Source organism: Tympanuchus pallidicinctus, unplaced genomic scaffold (genome assembly GCF_026119805.1).
Source record: "Tympanuchus pallidicinctus isolate F22 unplaced genomic scaffold, pur_lepc_1.0 scaffold31, whole genome shotgun sequence".
Classification (NCBI taxonomy): domain Eukaryota; kingdom Metazoa; phylum Chordata; class Aves; order Galliformes; family Phasianidae; genus Tympanuchus; species Tympanuchus pallidicinctus.
Window position 1 is genome coordinate 12,589,803 of NW_026294749.1, and position 19,510 is coordinate 12,609,312.

A 19,510-nucleotide genomic window follows, 5' to 3' on the forward strand; every position below is an offset into this window, starting at 1 on the left:
ACCATACTTCTTTGGATGCAGCCTAGAATACAGTTGGCTTTCTGGGGTATGAGGGCACACTGTTGGTTCATGTCCAACTTCCTATCCACCAGAACCCGCAGGCATTTTTCAACAGTGCTGCACTCTATCCTTTCATCCCCCAGATTGTGTTTGTAGTGAGGGTTGGCTCAACCCAGATGTGAGATCTTCTATTTGGTTTCTTGAACCTCAAGAGATTCACCTGGGCCCTTTGGATTTAAGGAGATAACAGTGTCTACAGTGTGTTAAGGTTGGGTTTGGTACTGAGAGGTGAGTATTTTCCAGATGTTTACAAGGGCTTGGGATGAGTAAATGGCAGAAAAGATTACGCTGCATGTAGGCTCTTTTTTCTCTCCTCTTCATTACTTTCTCTTATAAGCAGAAATATTGAAGCAAACCATTCAGAAGCACTATGTTTTGGGGTGGTTTTTTTTTTTTGGTAGTATCTAATTGTAAAAATTCTACTCTGTTTCCCAGAGAATCTGCTCTTTACATCATAGGGCTTTCCCTCAGTTCCCTCAGCAACCAGCAAAACCTCATGCTTTTCACTCTGTGAAGGACACAGATACAGTTCATTGTCTCCAAATTTTCTTAGTGTACATTACTACTTAGTTCCAGTCCTTTGCTTTTGTTTGCTGTAGACAACTTCCAGCTTTATACAACAATTTACTCAGGAAAATTAGAGGAAGGAGATCAGATGTGTTGTACTGGTACAACTTTGTCAGCATGTGTAAGTTAATTTAACTTCCTTCTGGTCATATACTAACATTCACTTTATATTCAAATTTTTGAGTCAATCCTGTGTCCTCATGGAGCCAGTAGAATATTTTTTAGTCTGTCCTCTGACATCAAGAATTTGGAGTTCCCCTAAGTTTATCTTGACTTTTAGTCATGCTTTGACCAGTACTGAGGATGAAGTAGTCTCAACAGGTGAGTGAATGATAACAGATGCCAACACTTTGTGGCAACTTTGATTATTGCAATCTTTGTGGTCTCAGAAAAGCTGCTGTTGATCTTCAGGTACTTCAGCTGATTTCCTCTTTCTGAAGTACACATCACAGCATGCAGATAAGGCTAACTTTCAAAACTTCATAAATGGAAGTCCCGACTACAGCCTATCCTCCATAAGAGAGTGGCTGTGTAGTATTTAGCTGCCTATAACCATTAAACAACTATAGTCTGAACAAAGGTACCTGAACTGAAGAAAGCCTTCCACAAGTCTCTCTTTAGCTTGCTTATACTACAGCTTCTGTTTCTCACTATTATCAATAGTGTTCCCATCAGAGCTCTCTGCCAAAATCCTTTCGTGCTGCATAATCAGAAAGGAAGAGAAAGCATCAGCTTAAAAGCTCCACACCATACAGAAACAAGGAGCTGACCAGGATGGCTGAAGAGAGACCAGGATGGCTGAAGAGAGACTGAATTTCAAATCACCCACATACACCCCATTCACCTTACACTTACTTTTCTCTCATAGCTTGCTCCCTCTGATGGCACTGAGGGAAAAATAAGTATTTTCACCAACATTTTAGAGAACTTTGAGAGGTTGAAGCATGTTCTGAGTGCTTTATTGAACAGAAGCCTAAAGACACAGGCCTGAACTCTGTCTTTCATGGTCCTCCACATCCAAGCTATTCATCATTCACAGAGGGTACAAAGATACCTTTCTTCTTCTTATCAGCGATGCTTTTGTTTCAGACCAGTTATCAAAGGACAATCTAATAACATCAGTTTCCCCTTTTCTGATAGATGCTATGTTGCATGTTACTATTACACAGGTAAAACCAATGTAAAACATCAGTTCTTATTAAAATAAAAAGTAATAAAAAAAATTCTTTAGCCTAAAATTCAGCCTGACATATTCATTATGTAATTTACTAAGTTAAAATTCTTGTTGAAAGAGATACAAGCAAGACTGCAGGACAACCACTTGTGTGTTTTCATACTGAAAATAGAGTGTTAAACAGAAGAGATATTTTAATCATTATTATTATTTTGTTTCTTAGCCCAGAGGAACTATCAAAAGTTGTTTGCCTGCAAATACTGGTGAGAAACCATTTAGGTCTTTTAGATATGCAGTTTGTATTCTGCCAGTCCTTGGCATTGACATGACATCAACACAGCAGATCTAGCAATAGAACCTGCATTGTTGGCTGTATATAGTAGAGATCACTGAGAGAAGTCGTCTACAAAGGATGTCACTGCCTTAGAAGTGAAGAACAGGCAAGATCGAGGATGCTTCTCTACCAGTGTGTGTCTGTCATTACTTTAACTTGGAGCAGCGCAGCAGAATCTGTGTGCACTATGGGACTTGTTGTGGCGATGGCCTTGGTAGGTCGCATTGGTGGTTGGACTTGATGATCTTGAAGGTCTTTTCTACTCTAAATGATTTTTGATTCTGTAACATGAAAATGTCATATAACATTTGTGGGGCACACTTAAACCTTTCCATCCCACCCCCCTCCATCCCCTTTTATTGAAAACTGTTTAACTTGATCATTTCAAGAAGGCAAACTAGATACAACCTGAGATTTCACACGCTTCCTAAAAAGGTAATATTTAATACTGGTATGTGGTAAATCATCCACACACTTCATAAAAACAAAAGATAATTCAATAATCTGGAAAGGACAGCATAAAATACTCGCAACTGAATCTGATGGCGTGCAGATTATTTTAATGTGTTGCCATAGTACATCAGAGTATTCTGATTTTTTTTCTAGCACTTCCACTACGCAGTAAAAACTGACCACTCCTATCTTTGCTTGTTTCAAAGGGTATCTGTAGAAAGACGATAAAAGCTTCAAGAAGCTAGGAACTATAACAAGAAACTAAAGGCTACCTTCAGATTCAAGGGAGAATAGTCTATTCTGCAATATTAGTATAACTCATAATAAGAATTTTTGCTTATTTTAAGGGGAAACTTCAGAAAGCAAAATAATTCCCTAAGATTTTTATTTTGCTGAAAAGCTTCCTTGACTCTTTCTCTGCTTTCCTCTTGCCAACAGCCTTGCAACTCAAAGGTGCAATACACACACCTTTCTGTCCTTTCAGTATTAGCAGCCATCAAAACAAATTCAGAAATGTCTTTGAAATCTGTAAAAGACCTAGATTCATTTAGATTCCTCTCACAGAAAGTTAATTTGTGGCTAGAGAAATCTTACTTTCTACTGAAAGACTGATAAACAGCCAGCCAAAGCTGACTACTCACTCTATCATCCTTCCAGCTAGACATATGGCCTGCAAAAGAAATTCATAAAACATGTTTTAATTCCCAGTTATTTCTCTTCTCTTAGTTGTTCTGTTCTCTTAGTTGTTAGGGACAGGGTGATGGCTGGGCCTCTCAACCTGCTGCCCTGAGATATGTCATCAACACTGCAGAACACTTGAAATCTTACAACAGTAAGCCAGGGAACACAGCCAATAGGAGAAAGCATGAAGGAAACTCAAGGAAACTGCTTCAAAGGGCAACAGGTTTCTGGAAAGCAAGCTGGCTGAACTGATTACCAGAGATTTACATTAGATTTGATGGGGGAAGGGGATGAATCTCTGTGTGACAGAAGGGCTAGTGAATGCTATCATTCCAGGAAACGGCAGGAGAATACATGGACTTGTCCTACAGGATCTTGAGAGAGCTCCTCTGAGAAAGAGCTACTGATAGCCCAGCTGAAGTGTCTCTACAACAACGCATGCAGCCTGGGAAATAAGCAGAAGTTGCATTTAGAAAACCATGACCTAATTGCAATCACAGAGATGCGGTGGGATGTTCCATGTGACTGGAGCACCACTGGTTACAATCTTTTCAGAAGAGATGGGCATGAAAGGAGGGGTGAGAGAGTTGCACCCTACAGTAGGAGTTTGACAGAGAGCTGCCTCTGACAAACAGCCATGTTCAGATTGAGAGCTTGTGGATGAAAATCAGAGACCAGACCATTAAAATACACTTGGTGGTCAGGGTCTACTACAGGATTCTTGACCTGTGGATGAGGCCTTCTTGCTTCAACTAAAAGAAATGTTGTGCTCGCAGGCTCTCATCCTGATGGGGGATTTCAACCACCCAGACGTCTTCTGGGGAAGCAATGTGGTATGCTGGAAGCAATCTAGGAGACACCAGGAGCGTGTTGAAGATAACTTTCTGGTCCAAGCATTAGACAAACTGACCAGAGACAAACCATTTCTGGACCTGGCGTTCACCAGAGGGGCTCATCAACAGATTGAAGATATTCTAGGCTGTAGTGACCATGCCCTGATCAAGTCTGTGATCTTGAGGAGGGTGGATCTGGCAAAATGCAAGGCTGGGACTTTGAACTTCAGGAGAGCGAATTTTGTGCTGTTTAAGAAATTATTGGGTGAGATCTTGTGGGAAGATATCCTTAGGAGTGGCGCAGAGTTGGCAATTCTTTAAGGATGAGTTTCTGAAAGCACAAGAGCTCTCTGTCCCCATGTATAGGAAAATGAGCAGGGGAGACAAGAAGCTATCACGGCTTGGCCAGGACCTGCTGGTCAAACTGAGGCATAAGAAGGACATGTACAAGCAGTGGAAGCAAAGATGTGTTGCCTGGGAAGAATATAGGGATGCTGTCCAACATGCAGAGACGGGATCAGGAAAGCCAAGGTCCTGAACATGTGACAAACAATAAGAAGGGGTTCTACAGGTACATTGGTCAGAAGAGACAGGTCAAAAATAGCCTATTCCCTCTAATAAATGAGAAGGGAAAACTTGCCATGAAGACATGGAGAAGGCTAAAGTATTCAGTGAGTTCTTTGCCTTGTCTTCTATGGCAGCCAGGCTTCTCTTGTTTCTCATATCGCTGACTTTCGTATTCTTGAGCCTCTAGGAAAGGATTGGGGAAGCAAAAGAATTATGAGATCACTTCATAAGAATACGTAAAAGTTGATGGAACCCCATGACATGCATTCCAGGGTACTCAGGGATATGGCTGATGTGACTGTGAAGATACTCTCCATCATATTTGAAAGTCATGGCTGCCAGATGAAGTCCCTGGTGACTGGAAAAAGGGAAACATCACCCCCATCTTTAAGAAAAGGAGAAAAGAGAAAAGAATACCTGGGGAGATATGTGACAGCAGGACTCTCTCCTGTTCCTGGAAAGGTCAAGGAACAGATTCTTCTGTAAGACATGTTAGGGCACATGAGGGATGAACAGGTGAACTAAGACAGTCATCATGGCTTCACAAAGGGCAGATCATGCCTGACCAATCTGGTGACGTTCTTTGATGGAGTGACAGCATCAGTAGACAAAGGAAGGGCAACAGATGTCAACTACCTCAAATTCTTCAAGGCCTTTGACATGGTCCTGCACCACATCCTTATCTCTAAATTGGGGAGAATCAGATTTCAAGGTTGATCAATAAAGATGGTTGCATATCTGTAGCCAGAGTTGTTGTCAGTGGATCTATTCCAGATGGAGGTCTGGTTAAAAGTGGCATCCTCCAGTGGTCCATCTTGGGACCAGTGCTCTTCAACATCTTCATCAATGATGCATACACTTGGATTGAGTGCATCCTCTGTCAGTTTACTAATGACACCAAGCTGCAGTACTGCAGCTGATACAATAGAAGGGATGCTATCCAGAGAGACCTGAATAGGATTGAGAATTGAGTTGATGTGAATGTAATGAGGTTCAACAAGGCCAAGTGCAAGGTGCTGCAGTTGGGTTGAGGCAGTCCTGGATATGAGAACAGACTGGGAAAAGAACTCCTTGAGAGCAGCCCTGCAGAGAAGGACTTTGAAGTCCTGGTATATGAAAAACTTAACATGAACCACGTGTGCACCCACAGCAAGGCCAACGGTATCCTGGGCTGTATCAACAGAGGGGTGGTCAGCAGCACAAGTGAGGTGAATGTCCCCTTGAACTCTGCCCTTGTGAGGCCCGCTCTGGATTACTGCTTTCAAGTCTGAGGCCCCCAGATGAGGAAAGATGTGGAGTTTTTGGAGTAGGTCCAGAGGAGGGCCATTAAGCTGACCAGAGAGTGGAGCACCCTTCCTACAAGGACAGGGTGAAGCAGGTGGGCTTGTTCAGCCTGGGAAAGAGAAGACTCTGAGGATACCTGAGAGGGTATACATAAAGGGAGCTTATAAGCAGGATGGAATTCAACTTTTTACACAGATAGGTAGTGATAGGACAGGGTAGAATGGTTATAAAGTAAAAGAGAGGAGATTTAGATTAGATGTCAGGGGGAAATTTTCACTGAGAGAGTGGTGAAATGTTGGAATAGGCTGTCCAGAGAAGTTGTGGATGCCTCATCACTGGAGGCATTCAAGGCCAGGTTGGAGACAGCCCTGGGCAGCATGATCTAGTTGTTGGCCACCCTGCCCATGTCAGGGGAGTTGGAACTGGGTGATCTTTGAGGACTCTTCCAACCCAAGCCATTCTATGATTCTTAGGGTGAAATCAGTATACAGATGGATTTTAACAGGAGACAAACCTGGCATTATTTAGAATGATTGAAAGGGGTTCCAAAAGCAGCTCTGAGGTGAACAAGAAGCCCTTTTGCTACGAGTCTGATCTGGTGGTAGGGGCAGACATGAGGATACATGAGAAAGAGGACGTTGTAATTCATTTCTGATTTTTGAAAAATATAGCATACAAGACACAATGTATTTGGTCACTTATCATCTGGGAACTTTTTTCTTTACCTTCTTCTGCACGGTTCTCAGAATAAAGACCCCTAATTCAACTTGAAGCTTTTGGGCACTGTTGTAATAAAAACTGCAAAAGGAAATAAGATCTATTGAGTCTGAAAGCAGAGAATACAAGTGGATACTCAGATTTATGCTTAGGTCTTGTTTATCCTTCCATAACATTTTCAGAATCTCTGAAACAACAAAAGATTTGTAATTAATCTATGGGTGCATTTCTCTCTGTTTCAAGGAGGAGTTAAAGCAGCTGTATTTGTTTATTTGAAATATCAACAGCATGGAATTTGTTAAAATGAACCCATAGAGATCATTCAAATAATTTGTGTCCTTTCCAATTGCTGGTGTGCATTGCTGTTGATATTACACGAGGAATCATGGAAACATTTTACTGCCTAGTCTCTGGCTTCACAAGACAAAATGCTGCTAGTCCAGCTCTAAAGTTTGTCTACAGTTTTCTCCTTCCAACTACAAAGAAAAGTCTTGTGTAAAATTTAAATGCATTATAAGGATGAAAGTGTATCTTAGAAGCTAACTAGAAATTAAAATGCATTGGATTTTTAATGCACATTGAAGCAATGTTTAACTTCAAGGTTAATATAACTGAAGAGATACCGTGAACAGTTACTATGTGGTTCTCACTGAAGAGTCACTGTAAAAGCTCAGTAAAATAATCAGTATTGTGTTGTTATTTTTCTCCTTTTGTTTATCAACAATCAAAAACGAGTAGCTTAAATGAAGACATGATTATTATTTGTATCAGAAGCCACCAAAGCATATCTTTATTTCCAAAACAATTTGGCTTAAGTAATCTAGGACTTGCTTGGATTTTTTTGCCTCATTTGGTGCCAACTGAATTGGCAAACTTAACACTAGCTGGAAAACATAGCTCTGGCAAAATCCCCAAAACAGCATATATATGATTTTGCTGCTTTATTTGGAAGAGATCTTCCTGGCATTATATTTCTTTGTGAAATACAGGTGAAGGTGGTACACGGTTGTGCAGTTGTGCACGACCCACAGTTTTGTAAGGATGGACTAAAAAGGACGAAGAGAGATTTAGCAGTCTGTAACTCTTCCAGAGCCACAGAGTTGATATTTACCAAACAGAAGACCTTGAAGGTCTGAAAGAAAAGTAACAGCTGGGAGTACAAATGAATTGACAAACACTGAATGCCGTGAATATTAAAAACACAGTGTATAGAAATAGAATTTTTTGTTTTGTAGTTATGTAGACAAAACATTAAGTAGTGTTTTGTTTGTATTACCTATCATGTTTGCGTTTGCTTTGATAGTATAGTAATGTTTTCTATGATTGTTTTTACTTTTTGGTGCTTCAAAACCTATTGATTTTGCTGTGTACCTGAATTGCCTGCAGCCTCATCATCTGCGGTAATCTTTTAAAATAAGGATCCTCACAGAGAAAACAATATCTCTAATTTTGTTTTGTTCCCATAGCAAGAGAACTATTTTGTTATGTTTTACTAATAAGAATTGAAGATATGGAGGCATTGCTATTAGAATTATTAAAACTGATACCTACAGCTGTTTTAGTTCCCTCTTTTTTGTATATATTCTTCTCCCTTGCTCTTACAGTGTAAGAAATTATTTCTTACTTGTTGCCTTCAGCTCTTCCTTTAAAATCAACAGGATTCTTACCTGCACATTGTGTTGCTTTGCTTAGGTCTTTCCAGGTATTTTTTATGCCTCTAGGTGTCTTGGACTGATTTGCAATTTGCTGAAAATTTGAAGGCAGATATTGAGCTGGATCATCAGTGATGAATACAAGTTCCCCAATTAAAATGGAAATGTGAGGCTCTTTGCAGGATGAGGTGAGAAAACACCTAGTATATAAAAATAATGTACATTTGGTTTCACATAACACTATATGAACCTTATTGAAACTCATTACTTTTGTTTTATATTCAATTGATTTTAGTAGTACTCATACAGATTCACATTAGTATAACTGACTTTAACATTTGGCTTCAAGAATGAAAGTGTAGAATGAACTGTCTTCAAATGGTATTTCATCTCCCCCTTCTTCTACCCTAGCCCAGACTGGATACACACACAGGATTAGGAGGAAGTGAACATTTAACCTTGAGCATTTATCATAGAAGCAGAAAGGCAGAACAAGTATGAAGGATTATAAAAGGTCCTATGGGGACAAGACATAGATAGGCTCTACACTCATGCAACCAACGCAGAATTGTTTCCCTCCCAGCTCATTTTTATTTGAATCAAGAGTTCACAAGATCTATAAATCACAGGTTCTGGATCCCTGTCAATTTTTTTGTAAATTGTAGTAAGAAAAGATGCAAAATAGAACGATAGGAAGGATGGCATGGAAAGCATACTTCAGAATATATTTACATACTGTCACAAATACACGGCACTGTGATATTAAGTGGTTCTGTGCTGATTGGCCAATGAATTACTGAAACTTTTATCTCTTTGAAAAATAATACCTGCCTCAGATGCCTGACTAGAGAAGCACAGATCAACAGCCAGTTTGCTCATGACCTTGCAGGATTTATAAATAGGAGACATCATTTTTAAAACGTAGTCAGGTATGTTATGCACATCTAAACATCAGGTGCTAAAGTCTCAATTTTACATTAAAAAATCCTCCAAGAAGAGATTCAAGAATTTTCTCTAAAAAAAGCAAACCAAAACAAAACACAAAACCACAAGACAGGGTTAGATGACAATCCCGAGGCACACCACACAATGATGGATGCCACACAACCAAGGTGTCTAACCTAAGGAGCTTTTACTACCGCATGAAAACATGGATGCAACAACGCAATTAGCTTGATGAAGAAGCTCAGGCTGTGATATGAGAATATCTTGAATACTCGTGGCAAAATTAATTTGTTTCCCTTCTATTTTTGCAGGACGGCTCCGTGCGTGATGGCGCACGGCCTTTTGCTTCCCCCAGCAGCCCATTTCAGAGGTGTATAGGAAGGATTACATCCCACAGTAGGTCTGTGAACTCTTCCACGCCGTGTTTTTCCATTGGTGACTGATCTTTGTGAAACGCCACACTTTGGCTCGTTATCCGTGAGCCAACAGGCTCTCACTTCCACACGGAAACCTCCTCTCACAAAAACCAGCTCCGTTTAACGGCAGAGAACAGGAACTGTCAACCCGCCTGCCTCGAACTCCAGCTTTCTCACACCGCCCCACCGAAGGCGCCCCGCCTCCTTCTTTAATGACGCCCGCCCCGCCCCGCCGCCCGTTCCTCCTCCCGCTGTCAGCTGGTGCTGGCTGTGACGTCACAGGTGCCGGCCGCACGGTGGGGAGGCGCGGCGCGGCGCCCCCAAGATGGCGGACCAGATCCCTCTGCACCCGGTGCCGCGCAGCGCCCAGCGCAGAGCGGCCTATTACAGCAGCGCCTCCGCGGCGCAGAGGCACAACAGGTACGGGCGAGGGCGGCGTGGGCGTATCCCCATCCCGCGGCCTCACGCCTTCTGTCTTCGGGCCGGGCGCCCGGCCCCACCGTGCAGCCCTTGGCGGCGGGTGGCGACCCCGCGTAGGGCGGTGCGAGGGCCGCGTGCTGCCCCGCTCGGACCCCGGGCCGGGCAGTGAGAGCGGCTGGCTGTGGGGCCTCCGAGGAGGATGCGCTCTCGGCCGTGTCCCGCGGATGCGGCCTGGGCTGCCGGCAGCTGCTGTTCGTGGCCGGCAGGGTGCCCGCCTTAAAGGGCTGCTATGGGCGTCGTTAGTGAACGTGCTGTGAGACAGCCGCCGTATCTTAGTAAAGCGTGAGCTTCCCAGAGCGTGAAAAATAACCTTAGGCTTCTAAAATTGTGAGAGGACTTAGAAGAAACTCGTTCGAAACGTTTGCTCCCGAGTGAAGATGGAATGTTTCCTGCCTTCCTGCTTTCCTGAAGAACTCTAAGGAATGTGCCGTCATCGTTCAGGAGGAAACACTTTGCTCTGTAATTTCTGTGCGTCCTCTGGGCAGTGCTCCTGAAGTTGGGAATGGTTGCAGTTGGTTGGTTGAGGCTTTTTTCTCCTCTTCTTGATTCTCATGGGGTGCAGGACTGGAGGGAGCGGATTTGCTGGCTGTAGCAGATGGGCTTTCTAAGCACAGAATAACTGCTGCTGCTGTTCAAAGTCAAATTAGTGAAATCAGTTCATTAGGAATAGTAATAATAAAAAAATTGCTAGTACGGAGTATCTAACAGAAGAAACAGTTTAAAATTATGCAGAGTAAGATAGGTTTAAATAATATGGCCTTGATTTTTTAAACTTAAAAGATAAGCCTGCAAATGTTCACGGGAAGTCCTCTGATAGGACAGCCTGCTGCAGCTGTGTTCTCCTTTTCAGTAATACTTGAATGTCTGGCAATCTGTTGTAAGTCAGTTCTTTGCCCTGAGGAAGGGTGGTGTTATCATTGTCATCCCTATTTCTCAGAGAATTGAGGCTGGAGGAAGTTCCACACGGGATCTGTAAGCTTTTTAATAGATGTTCCCCTTCGTAAGAAAAAAAGGAAGGGGGAGAATTATTGTTCTGGCAAAACCTTAGTCTAGACCATCAAAGGTATTGGGTGGTTCTGTTATAGCTTAGGAGCATTGAAAAATACTATAGATGTACGACAAGTTTATATAGCTTGTAGGTACATAGGCTTTTCAGAGATATATTTTAACACAAGAATTACAGTTACGTATGCAAACTGTTTAAACTTGAGCAAATAAGCAGATTCAGTAAGCTGTAAGATCTGGCAAGGAAATATAGATTCATTATGGATATGCTTTGTCCCCTCTGTCTCATTTGATTAGCTTTACCTTCCAAAGATTGTAGATTGAATTCCCTAGTTGTCTTTCAGAGTTCATAATCTATGCGCTTTTGAAATGTAAGTGCAGTCCTCTTCACAAGTGATTATTTATAGTCTTCATTAGTTCCATCAAACCACTTGTATGGTTATAAAGCATTTTGATCATGTTTATTACTTCTGGTTCTTTATTTTGATCATGGAGTCATAGCATGGCTTGGCTTGGAAGGGGCATTAGAGATTATCAAGTTCAAACCTCCGTGACATCATCAGGGCGGCCAGCCACCAAATGGGGCTGCTCAGGATCCTGTTCAACTTGGCCTTGAATGCTCCAGGGGTGGGACGTCCACACCTTTGGGCAACTGTTCCAGCACCTCTCCAACCTCTGAGTAAAAAATTTCTTCCTAACATCTAATCTAAATCTATCCTCTTTTACTTTAAAACCATTCTACTTTGTCCTCTCACTAATAGAGAGTACAAAAAGCTTCCTGCTTGTAAGCTCCCTTCATCTCCTGGAAAGCCACAATGACATTTCCCCAGAGCCTTCTCTTTTCCAAGCTAAACAAGCCTGGCTCCATCAACCTTTTATCGTAGAAAAGTTGCTCCAGGCTTTTGATCATTTTTGAGCCGACAGCTTCTTCCTGGACTGGCAACCTTAGGCTTGGATGCAGGACTCCAGATGGGGCCTCACCAGGGTAGAGTGGGGCAATCACCTCCATCTCTCTCCTGGCCACCCCTCTGTTGATGCAGCTTAGGATACTTCTGGCCTCCTGGGCTGCAAAAGTGTGCTGCTGGCTCATGTCTGGCTTTTTATCCATCAAGAACCCAAAGACCTTCTCTGCAGGTCTTCTCTTAGTGAGTTTTTTTCTCCCTGTGTGTTCTTACATCTGGGATTACCTTAACTCAAGTGCTACACTTAGCTCTTGATATCATGAAACCTCAGCAGATTCTCTTGTGCCCGCTTCTCAAGCCTGTCCAGGTCCCTCTGGATGGCATCCTTTCCTTCTGCTGTATCAGCTGCACCATTCAGCTTGTTGTCGTCAGTAAACTTTCTGAGAGCACTCTTGGTCCCATAGTATATGTTGTTGATAAAGATGTTAAGGAGCACCAGTCCCCTGACAGGCACCACTCATGACCAGCCTGCACCTAAACATCAAGCCATTGATGGCCATCCTCTGTTGACATCCATTCTAACAGTTCTTTAATCTACCAAATAGTTCAGCCTTAAATTCACATCTCTCCAAGTTAGGGAGGAGAATGTGGTTTGGGACTGTGTCAGAGGCCTTGTATGAGTGCAGGTAGATGGCATCAATTGCCCTTGGCCACTGATGCTATCACTCCATCTTAGAAGGCCACCGAATTGGTCAGATATGATCTGCCCTTGTTGAAGCTGTGCTGGCTGTCTCTCCAAATCACATCCTCATCTCAGGTATGCCTTGATACTCTCTTCAGGAGTATCTGCTTCTTGATCTTTCCAGGCACAACAACAGGCTCACTGGCCTGTAGTTCCCTAAGTCTTCCTTTCTCCCTTTTCTTTAATGTGGGAGTCACTGGGGCCTTTGCTTGGCAGCCATGATTCTTTGAATGTGAGGGAGAACTGCTTTGCAACCACATCAGTCAGTTCCTGGAATGGATGTGTTTCTGGCCACATAGACTTGTATGCATCCAGCCTCACAAAGTAGTTTTGGACTGGCTCCACTTTTACACTGGGAGGGATTTTGCTCACCAAACCCTGCTCAGATGTACAGGGGCACACGAGGCGTGGGAAGCCTGACTGACAGTGAAGTCTGAAGCAAAGAACTCGTTAAGTACTTCAGCCTTCTCCATGTCTGAAGTGTCCAGTTCTCTCCTCTTATTTAGTGCTGCAACAACTTGTAATTCTTGTGACTTGAAGTTACGATTGATCTATGACTCCTAAGCTTTTAAAGCTTAGGAATGCTTCATCCTGCTTTTCTAACCTTTCTCTGCAGCACAGATTTCTAAGGGGACTTGCATTCCTGTGTAAGCTGCAGGAAAGCTCCTGGTTTCACAAATGCATGTATGAGTATTGAAGTGTGTATACATACAGTTTTAGTTTGAAGGAGCATAATTCATACTTCAGAAGATATCTACAGGTGAGCGCTAAGTAAAATATATTTTTTTAATCTCAAACCAGGTTTCTGTGCTCTCAAGAGACTTGTCATTTTTTTTTTTTCCAGTGAAGAACTTACAGTCCTTACTTTGTGTCTTTTGCAAGTCTTATGCACAGGTCCTTACCTTTAGCACAGTAATGCTATTTAACTCAAGCTGATTTCCCTGCTACTGGCAACTTCAGTTAATGCAACTCAGCAGTTCCTTACCTGTAGTGGCCTCAAAGCTAATTTGTGGAGTGACTTATTTTGCTTAAGCTGAGCAGTGTGTAGGAGTCTGCTATCATTACTGCTGTTAGTTCTGCAGGAAGGGAGAAATTCTTTCTCATCCGGTGTGTCTCTACAGTGTTTGTGTACTTGAGAGTACTTTTGCTGACCATTAGCCTGTATTTTAAAGCTGGAATGCGTTCTTCCCCACACACCCAAGGAGCTGTGGTGCTATGCACCTGAGATCTCATGCTTTTATGTAGAATTGAACAGAAAACTGGCTGTGTGCTACTGTTAGAAACTAGGAAAATCTATTTTGAGGTAAGCAGTTGTCTATATTCTAATAATTAACAATCTTGTTATATATACTGTAATAGTTGTAGAATGCATGGAGGAAAAAAAAGCTACTGTTTTCTGACTGTTTTGACACTTTGTCTTTCAGCACAAAAGATCTGAGACAGTTGCTGTGGGTTCTTTGTTTGTCTTTGGTTTGCTTTTGTTTTGTTTTACACCATATGGGAAAAAGAGGACTGGAATGCTCCTGGGATCACTTTGAATATGCAGTGAGACTAACACTCTTTTCTTATAGTCAGAAGCCCAAGAGTAAGCAACTGCTGAGCACAGAAAGTTAACTGTGCTCTGTGTTGTCCATCTACCTTAATGTGGTAAATATATGTGTAAAACAAGAAGCTGGGTGGAATTTTGAAGCTGATAAGGGACTGAGTTAAACAGTGCTCAACCCTTATTTATCTGTAAGCAAATTATCTAGTTCATTAAGGTGTCCTGTGCTTGTTGCTGTCAGAGTATGTTGTGTTTGGCCTAGTGGTGCTACGGTGCGAAGTGCTGAGACAGCTGAGCTGCTGCCAGAGTATCAGGTCTTACCAGCTGTGTCCAGTAGTGCATAAATACAGTTATGCTCCAAGTATTCAGAGGTATGCCTACATTGTCACAAAAAACCCTTCATTCTGAGGAAGAAATCTTCCATCATGATTATGTATAATATGGATCATGACAGTGTACTTATGAATGGCCACGTATCAAGAGACTGCAGTAAAGCAAGTAGTGGAAAAATCAACTGCTGTTGCCTCTCTGTAGTTTGCCTTCTGATAGAGGACTCAGGTTTTAGGAAATTGTTGCTTTTTAATGACCATTTTTGTTTGTGTGACAGATCTGGTAACTGCACGAATTTCAGGTTAGTGTAACCTGAGGTTCATCCGTATGTCCCAGAAATATCGTAAACTGTTAACGACCAAAAGTGTTTGCATTACTGGATTGAATGATGCTCTGTTTTCTGTAGACTTGATTCATAGGGTTATATTACCTGTTGGGACTGATAACTATAAGATTTAGGATAGGTTTGTTTTAGTGACACAGGTAACAAGTAGAGCTGCTCACAGTATCAATTGTGAAGTATTTTTACATACAGTGACATTTTTCTTGATGTCATACCTGGGAAATTGTACTTCATCTGCAATAGTATGTTTTGATGACATAGCAATTTTAAGTAATTTTTATAAGAAGTTGCAGTTCTTTGGCTCAACATTGCTTAGAATCATGTTTGGAAAATACTTTTTGTTTTGTCGATGCTAGCAATATACTTTGCACACAAAGACAAGTAAATGTAAATGTATAAGATGTATATTTAAGGTTGTTTGTATTTAAGCTGTATTTTGACCCAATATTTGCCTGCCTTCCTGATTTTTGTCTGTAGCATCCAAATATGGTGATTTGCGTTCCTTGGACAGGCACTTGGATTGCTTGGAATGGGAAGAAAAAACAATTGATCAAGCTGCAGTGTCAATAACAATCCCCAGTGACAGTGATAAAATGGCCCCGTTGTTGTGATCAATGATGTACCTTACTAATTAAAAATAGGGTTCTAGCAAATGCAGATGTTTCCTCAGGTCCTGCTGTTTATTTTGTTATTGGTCATAGCTATTTGTTAAGTAGATATTCACTCATCCTGTCCTGGCTTGAAGAAAGATGTTGATTCTGGTGGGGCATGTGTAGTGCTTTCTAAAGTGAGGAAAGGGGAGCAAGGAATGGTTTGGGCTTTGTTTTTTAAATGACAGCTTCCTTATGCAGGTCTCTTGAATTTGCTTCTGTCATCTCCGGCAAGGAGGTGTAGGCGTGGGGAAAGGGAAGGCAAATGGCATTCAGAGCTTTTGCTTTGCTATGGCACCTGCAGTTCTAGTCTGCTGTCATTTAAGTCATCCTTGAAAGGCTGCCTATGGAAGGTAGTAACTGCGCAGTCTGCGTTTAGACCTTTCTCTCCACAAAGTTTTTCTTTATTTCTGCGGGTCAGAAGTGATTAGTGTATGGTTTGTTGTGTTTTCACTATAGTGATTGATCAAAAATGCTCCCCTACAGTTTTCCAGAAGCTGCATTGCTCGTGAAAGGCTGGGCATTCAGCTTATTACAGTGACTATTAGTCATTTCAGTTGATAAACTCGCTAACGAACTTCCTTACGTACAGTAGAAGTACTTCTTTCCTATTTTGTTGTCCACTTGACAAATGTGCACCATAATGGCAGTGCTGTAATAGGTTTTTAATGATTGTGTTACGTAAGGACACGAAAACAAAGTTATGTGTGGAAATTGAATACAGATATTTGGTATACAGATCTTCAGCTTCCCCCAGAAGTGTCCAAAAGTGTATTTTGTTGTTTTTACTATTCATCTACTGTGGTTATGGCTTCTCCCATATGGAGTTGTCTCACAGGCCTGTCCCTGATGATGTGTATGAATTTTAACAGGATTGCTTTCTCTGTGTGTTTGTTATTAGGCCAGGACTCAGAGATTTGGGAAGACTGGATAGGGGTACACTTGCAAAAGAGTTACAGCTAGAGCTTAATAAAAACAAACAAACATTGACAAGCTCTGGTCAATTTTGTATATTTCTGAAAGAAAAAAAAAAAAGTATTTTTGTGGTTTTGCAGGAAGAGGTTAAAGGAAACTCTTCAGATCTCATGCATTTACCTGTACAAGGCTTCTGTCATAGTCTATGAAGAACATAACTCTGTAATGCAACCAGACTTCTTGTTGAAGTCATCATAGTGATGTTTGGAATTAAATGGAAACAGTAACTTCCAGTCTTTAGAAATGTTGAAGAATATTTGGAAAAAAAAAAAGAAAAAAATTGGATTTTTCTTGTGTAGCTTGTAGCAAAGAAAATATTTTCTGAAGATACTGAATGTTTGAATGAGGAACTGTTGTGGAGCAGCTATATAAAAATGTATGATTGGTCAAGCTAAATGTATGTTAATGTAATCTTCCTTGCTGCTGTGGAATGTTTAAGTCTTTTTATGTCATGGAACAGGATCTGAGCAGCTGGATCAGTGCAAAATGCAGCATACAGTAGCTGCTGCTTTGTTGGTTTGTCCTCTAAACTATTCTTGCTCTTTGTCTGAATTGAGTTTGCCTTTTCCTCTGTTTTTCTCTTCCTCCACCTCCTCAGTTTGCTTATCCTTATCCTCAGACTTGAGAGGTGTTTGTGTGGGTTAGACTGTGGAGGAATGAATAAGGATAGAGCAGGATAGAGCTGGGACAGGTCAGGTGATGCTTCTCTCTCCTATCTTTTTACTGGCCATGAGGAGAAGCAAAGCAAAATGATGACTTGGGATGTTGTTTTCCTAGCAGATATTGATATCAAAGTCTGTTTAAAAGCGCTTATTGTGTACATGATTCCCTTTCACTTAAGTCTGTTGAATCTCATTCCTAAAAATAGCTGGATTTTGTTGAAAGTTGTTCAGTGTTAGCATTCCTTTTTGCATAGGAAGCCATATTTTTATCAGACAGTTCTTTTCATACATGATTTGTAGCAGCCATGCTGAGAGTTTTGATGTCTTTGCTCTGGCTTCTTTATTCACGTTGCTTCCAGTGTTTCCTTATCTTAATAAAAGTTTCTAGGATTGCACTTAGTTGATTTGTCATTCAAGGCAAATCCACACTTCCAGCAATTAAATGGAAAAATACTAGGTAACAAAGACAAAAAGATTTTTGTCCTCTTCCTAGTTAGGAACAATGCATTATTCATTGTCCTATTGTTTTTAAATACTGAAGCACAATTTTCTAGCACAATACCAAAATTACTTTTGAAACAGAATAAATTGCTTGTCAGTTCAAAGGCTGTATTTTGAAGTTAGATGCTTATGCTCATTATCTTCACTGCTTGGTGAAGCTCCATATTTAAAAGTGCAAATTAGTAGATACTAATTGTGAAAAAATGATTGTTTATAATGGCAAAAAAAAAAACAACTAAAACCCACCAAACACGTGAGCGATTACAGTTAGAACATTGGTGCGTTCTACAAATATCACCACATTTGCAAGAGTAGCATTAAATATGTAGCAGATCTTTGAATCTGTTTCTCTTAATTGCCTTGCATTAATGTGCTCCATCAGGAGAGGCTTCAGCCATGTTTGCCTTGTTACCTCTGCATATAAAGCAAATGATCTTTTGAATCAGACACTGTTCAAGTTATGTGAGTCAGAGGGGTCTGTTGCTGCGTGCTCCGGTGTGGCTGGCAAGTTGTGGTTTCACTGGGTGGTGGCACACCATTAATTGCTATGAGGTCTAAAAGCAAGATACAGTGCAGTGCAAGGCTTTGTATTGGGAGTAACTGCGATAATGTAATTAGCAAACCTAACCAGGGGAGAATATAAAAGCATTGAATGTGAACCTGTTTAAACGCAGGCTTTACTTACTGGAATTCAGCATAAAGTAATAAAGTGTTTTAAGCAGTAACTTTTATTGTCGAGTGTGTAAATTTGAGTATTTAAAATCAGTTTAGTGCGAAAGTAATCTGTACAATCTTGTGTAATACGCCTTGTGACCTGTAAATAACTGCCTTTTGTATTAGGTTCCTTTTTTCTTAATCACTGTTTAGAATAGCAAGAATGGAAAAAGTGTTGCCAGATGGCCATATTAAGAAAAATACCAGATGCATCCTTTTGCAAACGACATTGTTTGCAAAGTACACTTGTGAGGCTTCGGCCGTGCTTTAACCTCCACTTGCCTATTTTTGAAGGGGTTACTGTTAGTAATAGTTCTGAAAGTATTTTCTGTGGCTTTTGGTTTCCCAGAACTACTTTCGTTTTTTTCTGCCTGCATTGTTGCTCTCTGATAATTTGAAAACGATGATTTTTTTTTTAAATTATTTTTTATTTTTTTGGAAGAAGAAAGAGCTACAAAGCCTGTTTGTAGATAGTAGATAATGTCTTTTCAATAGAAACTGTGTACTAGAACTCACCCTTCCCCCCCCCCCCCATTTTATGCCTTCCAAAAAGATTTATAATGGAATAGTGGTTTTAATACAGACTATGCGTATGTGCATTGCTGGAAAACTAGAGGACAAGTAATGCTTTCAGATTTTGTGTATTAAATATACAGTAGATAGAGGAAAAACAGACCTAGTGATGGTGCTTTCTCATGCCTGGTGTTTGTATGAAAACTTGGGTTTGTTCAAGGTTTTGACAGGTGTAACTTGAATGCTGCTTAGCATACTGTGCTACAGAACTGCAGAATATGCTGAGTTTGTAGGGACCTACAAGGACCATCGGGTCCAACTGCAGGCTCCACACAGGGCCACCCTAAATTCAGACCCTTTGGGAGCGTTCTGTGCATCCCGTTCCTTGCCCCCTGCCCTGTGCTGCAGACCCTTTCCCTGTGGGCTGCCGTCCCCTGGCGCAGCTCCGCGCCGTTCCCTCGGGCCCT

At 41.3% G+C, this 19,510-nt stretch overlaps 1 protein-coding gene across 6 annotated transcripts in view; it reads left to right on the plus strand.

Annotated features, from left to right (window-relative positions):
- Positions 1-9,935: 9,935 nt before the first annotated feature.
- The window catches only part of ATP9B (ATPase phospholipid transporting 9B (putative)), a 155,991-nt gene continuing 146,416 nt past the window's right edge, over positions 9,936-19,510 (plus strand). For 5 of the 6 annotated variants that reach the window (XM_052697876.1, XM_052697877.1, XM_052697879.1 and 2 more), the window contains exon 1: positions 9,936-10,103. In XM_052697876.1, the coding sequence (XP_052553836.1) occupies positions 10,009-10,103 (95 nt within the window). In that variant the 5' untranslated portion in view covers positions 9,936-10,008. Of the gene's footprint in view, positions 10,104-13,984; positions 14,116-19,510 lie in introns of those variants that run through there. The other variant, XM_052697881.1, reaches the window with a different exon arrangement.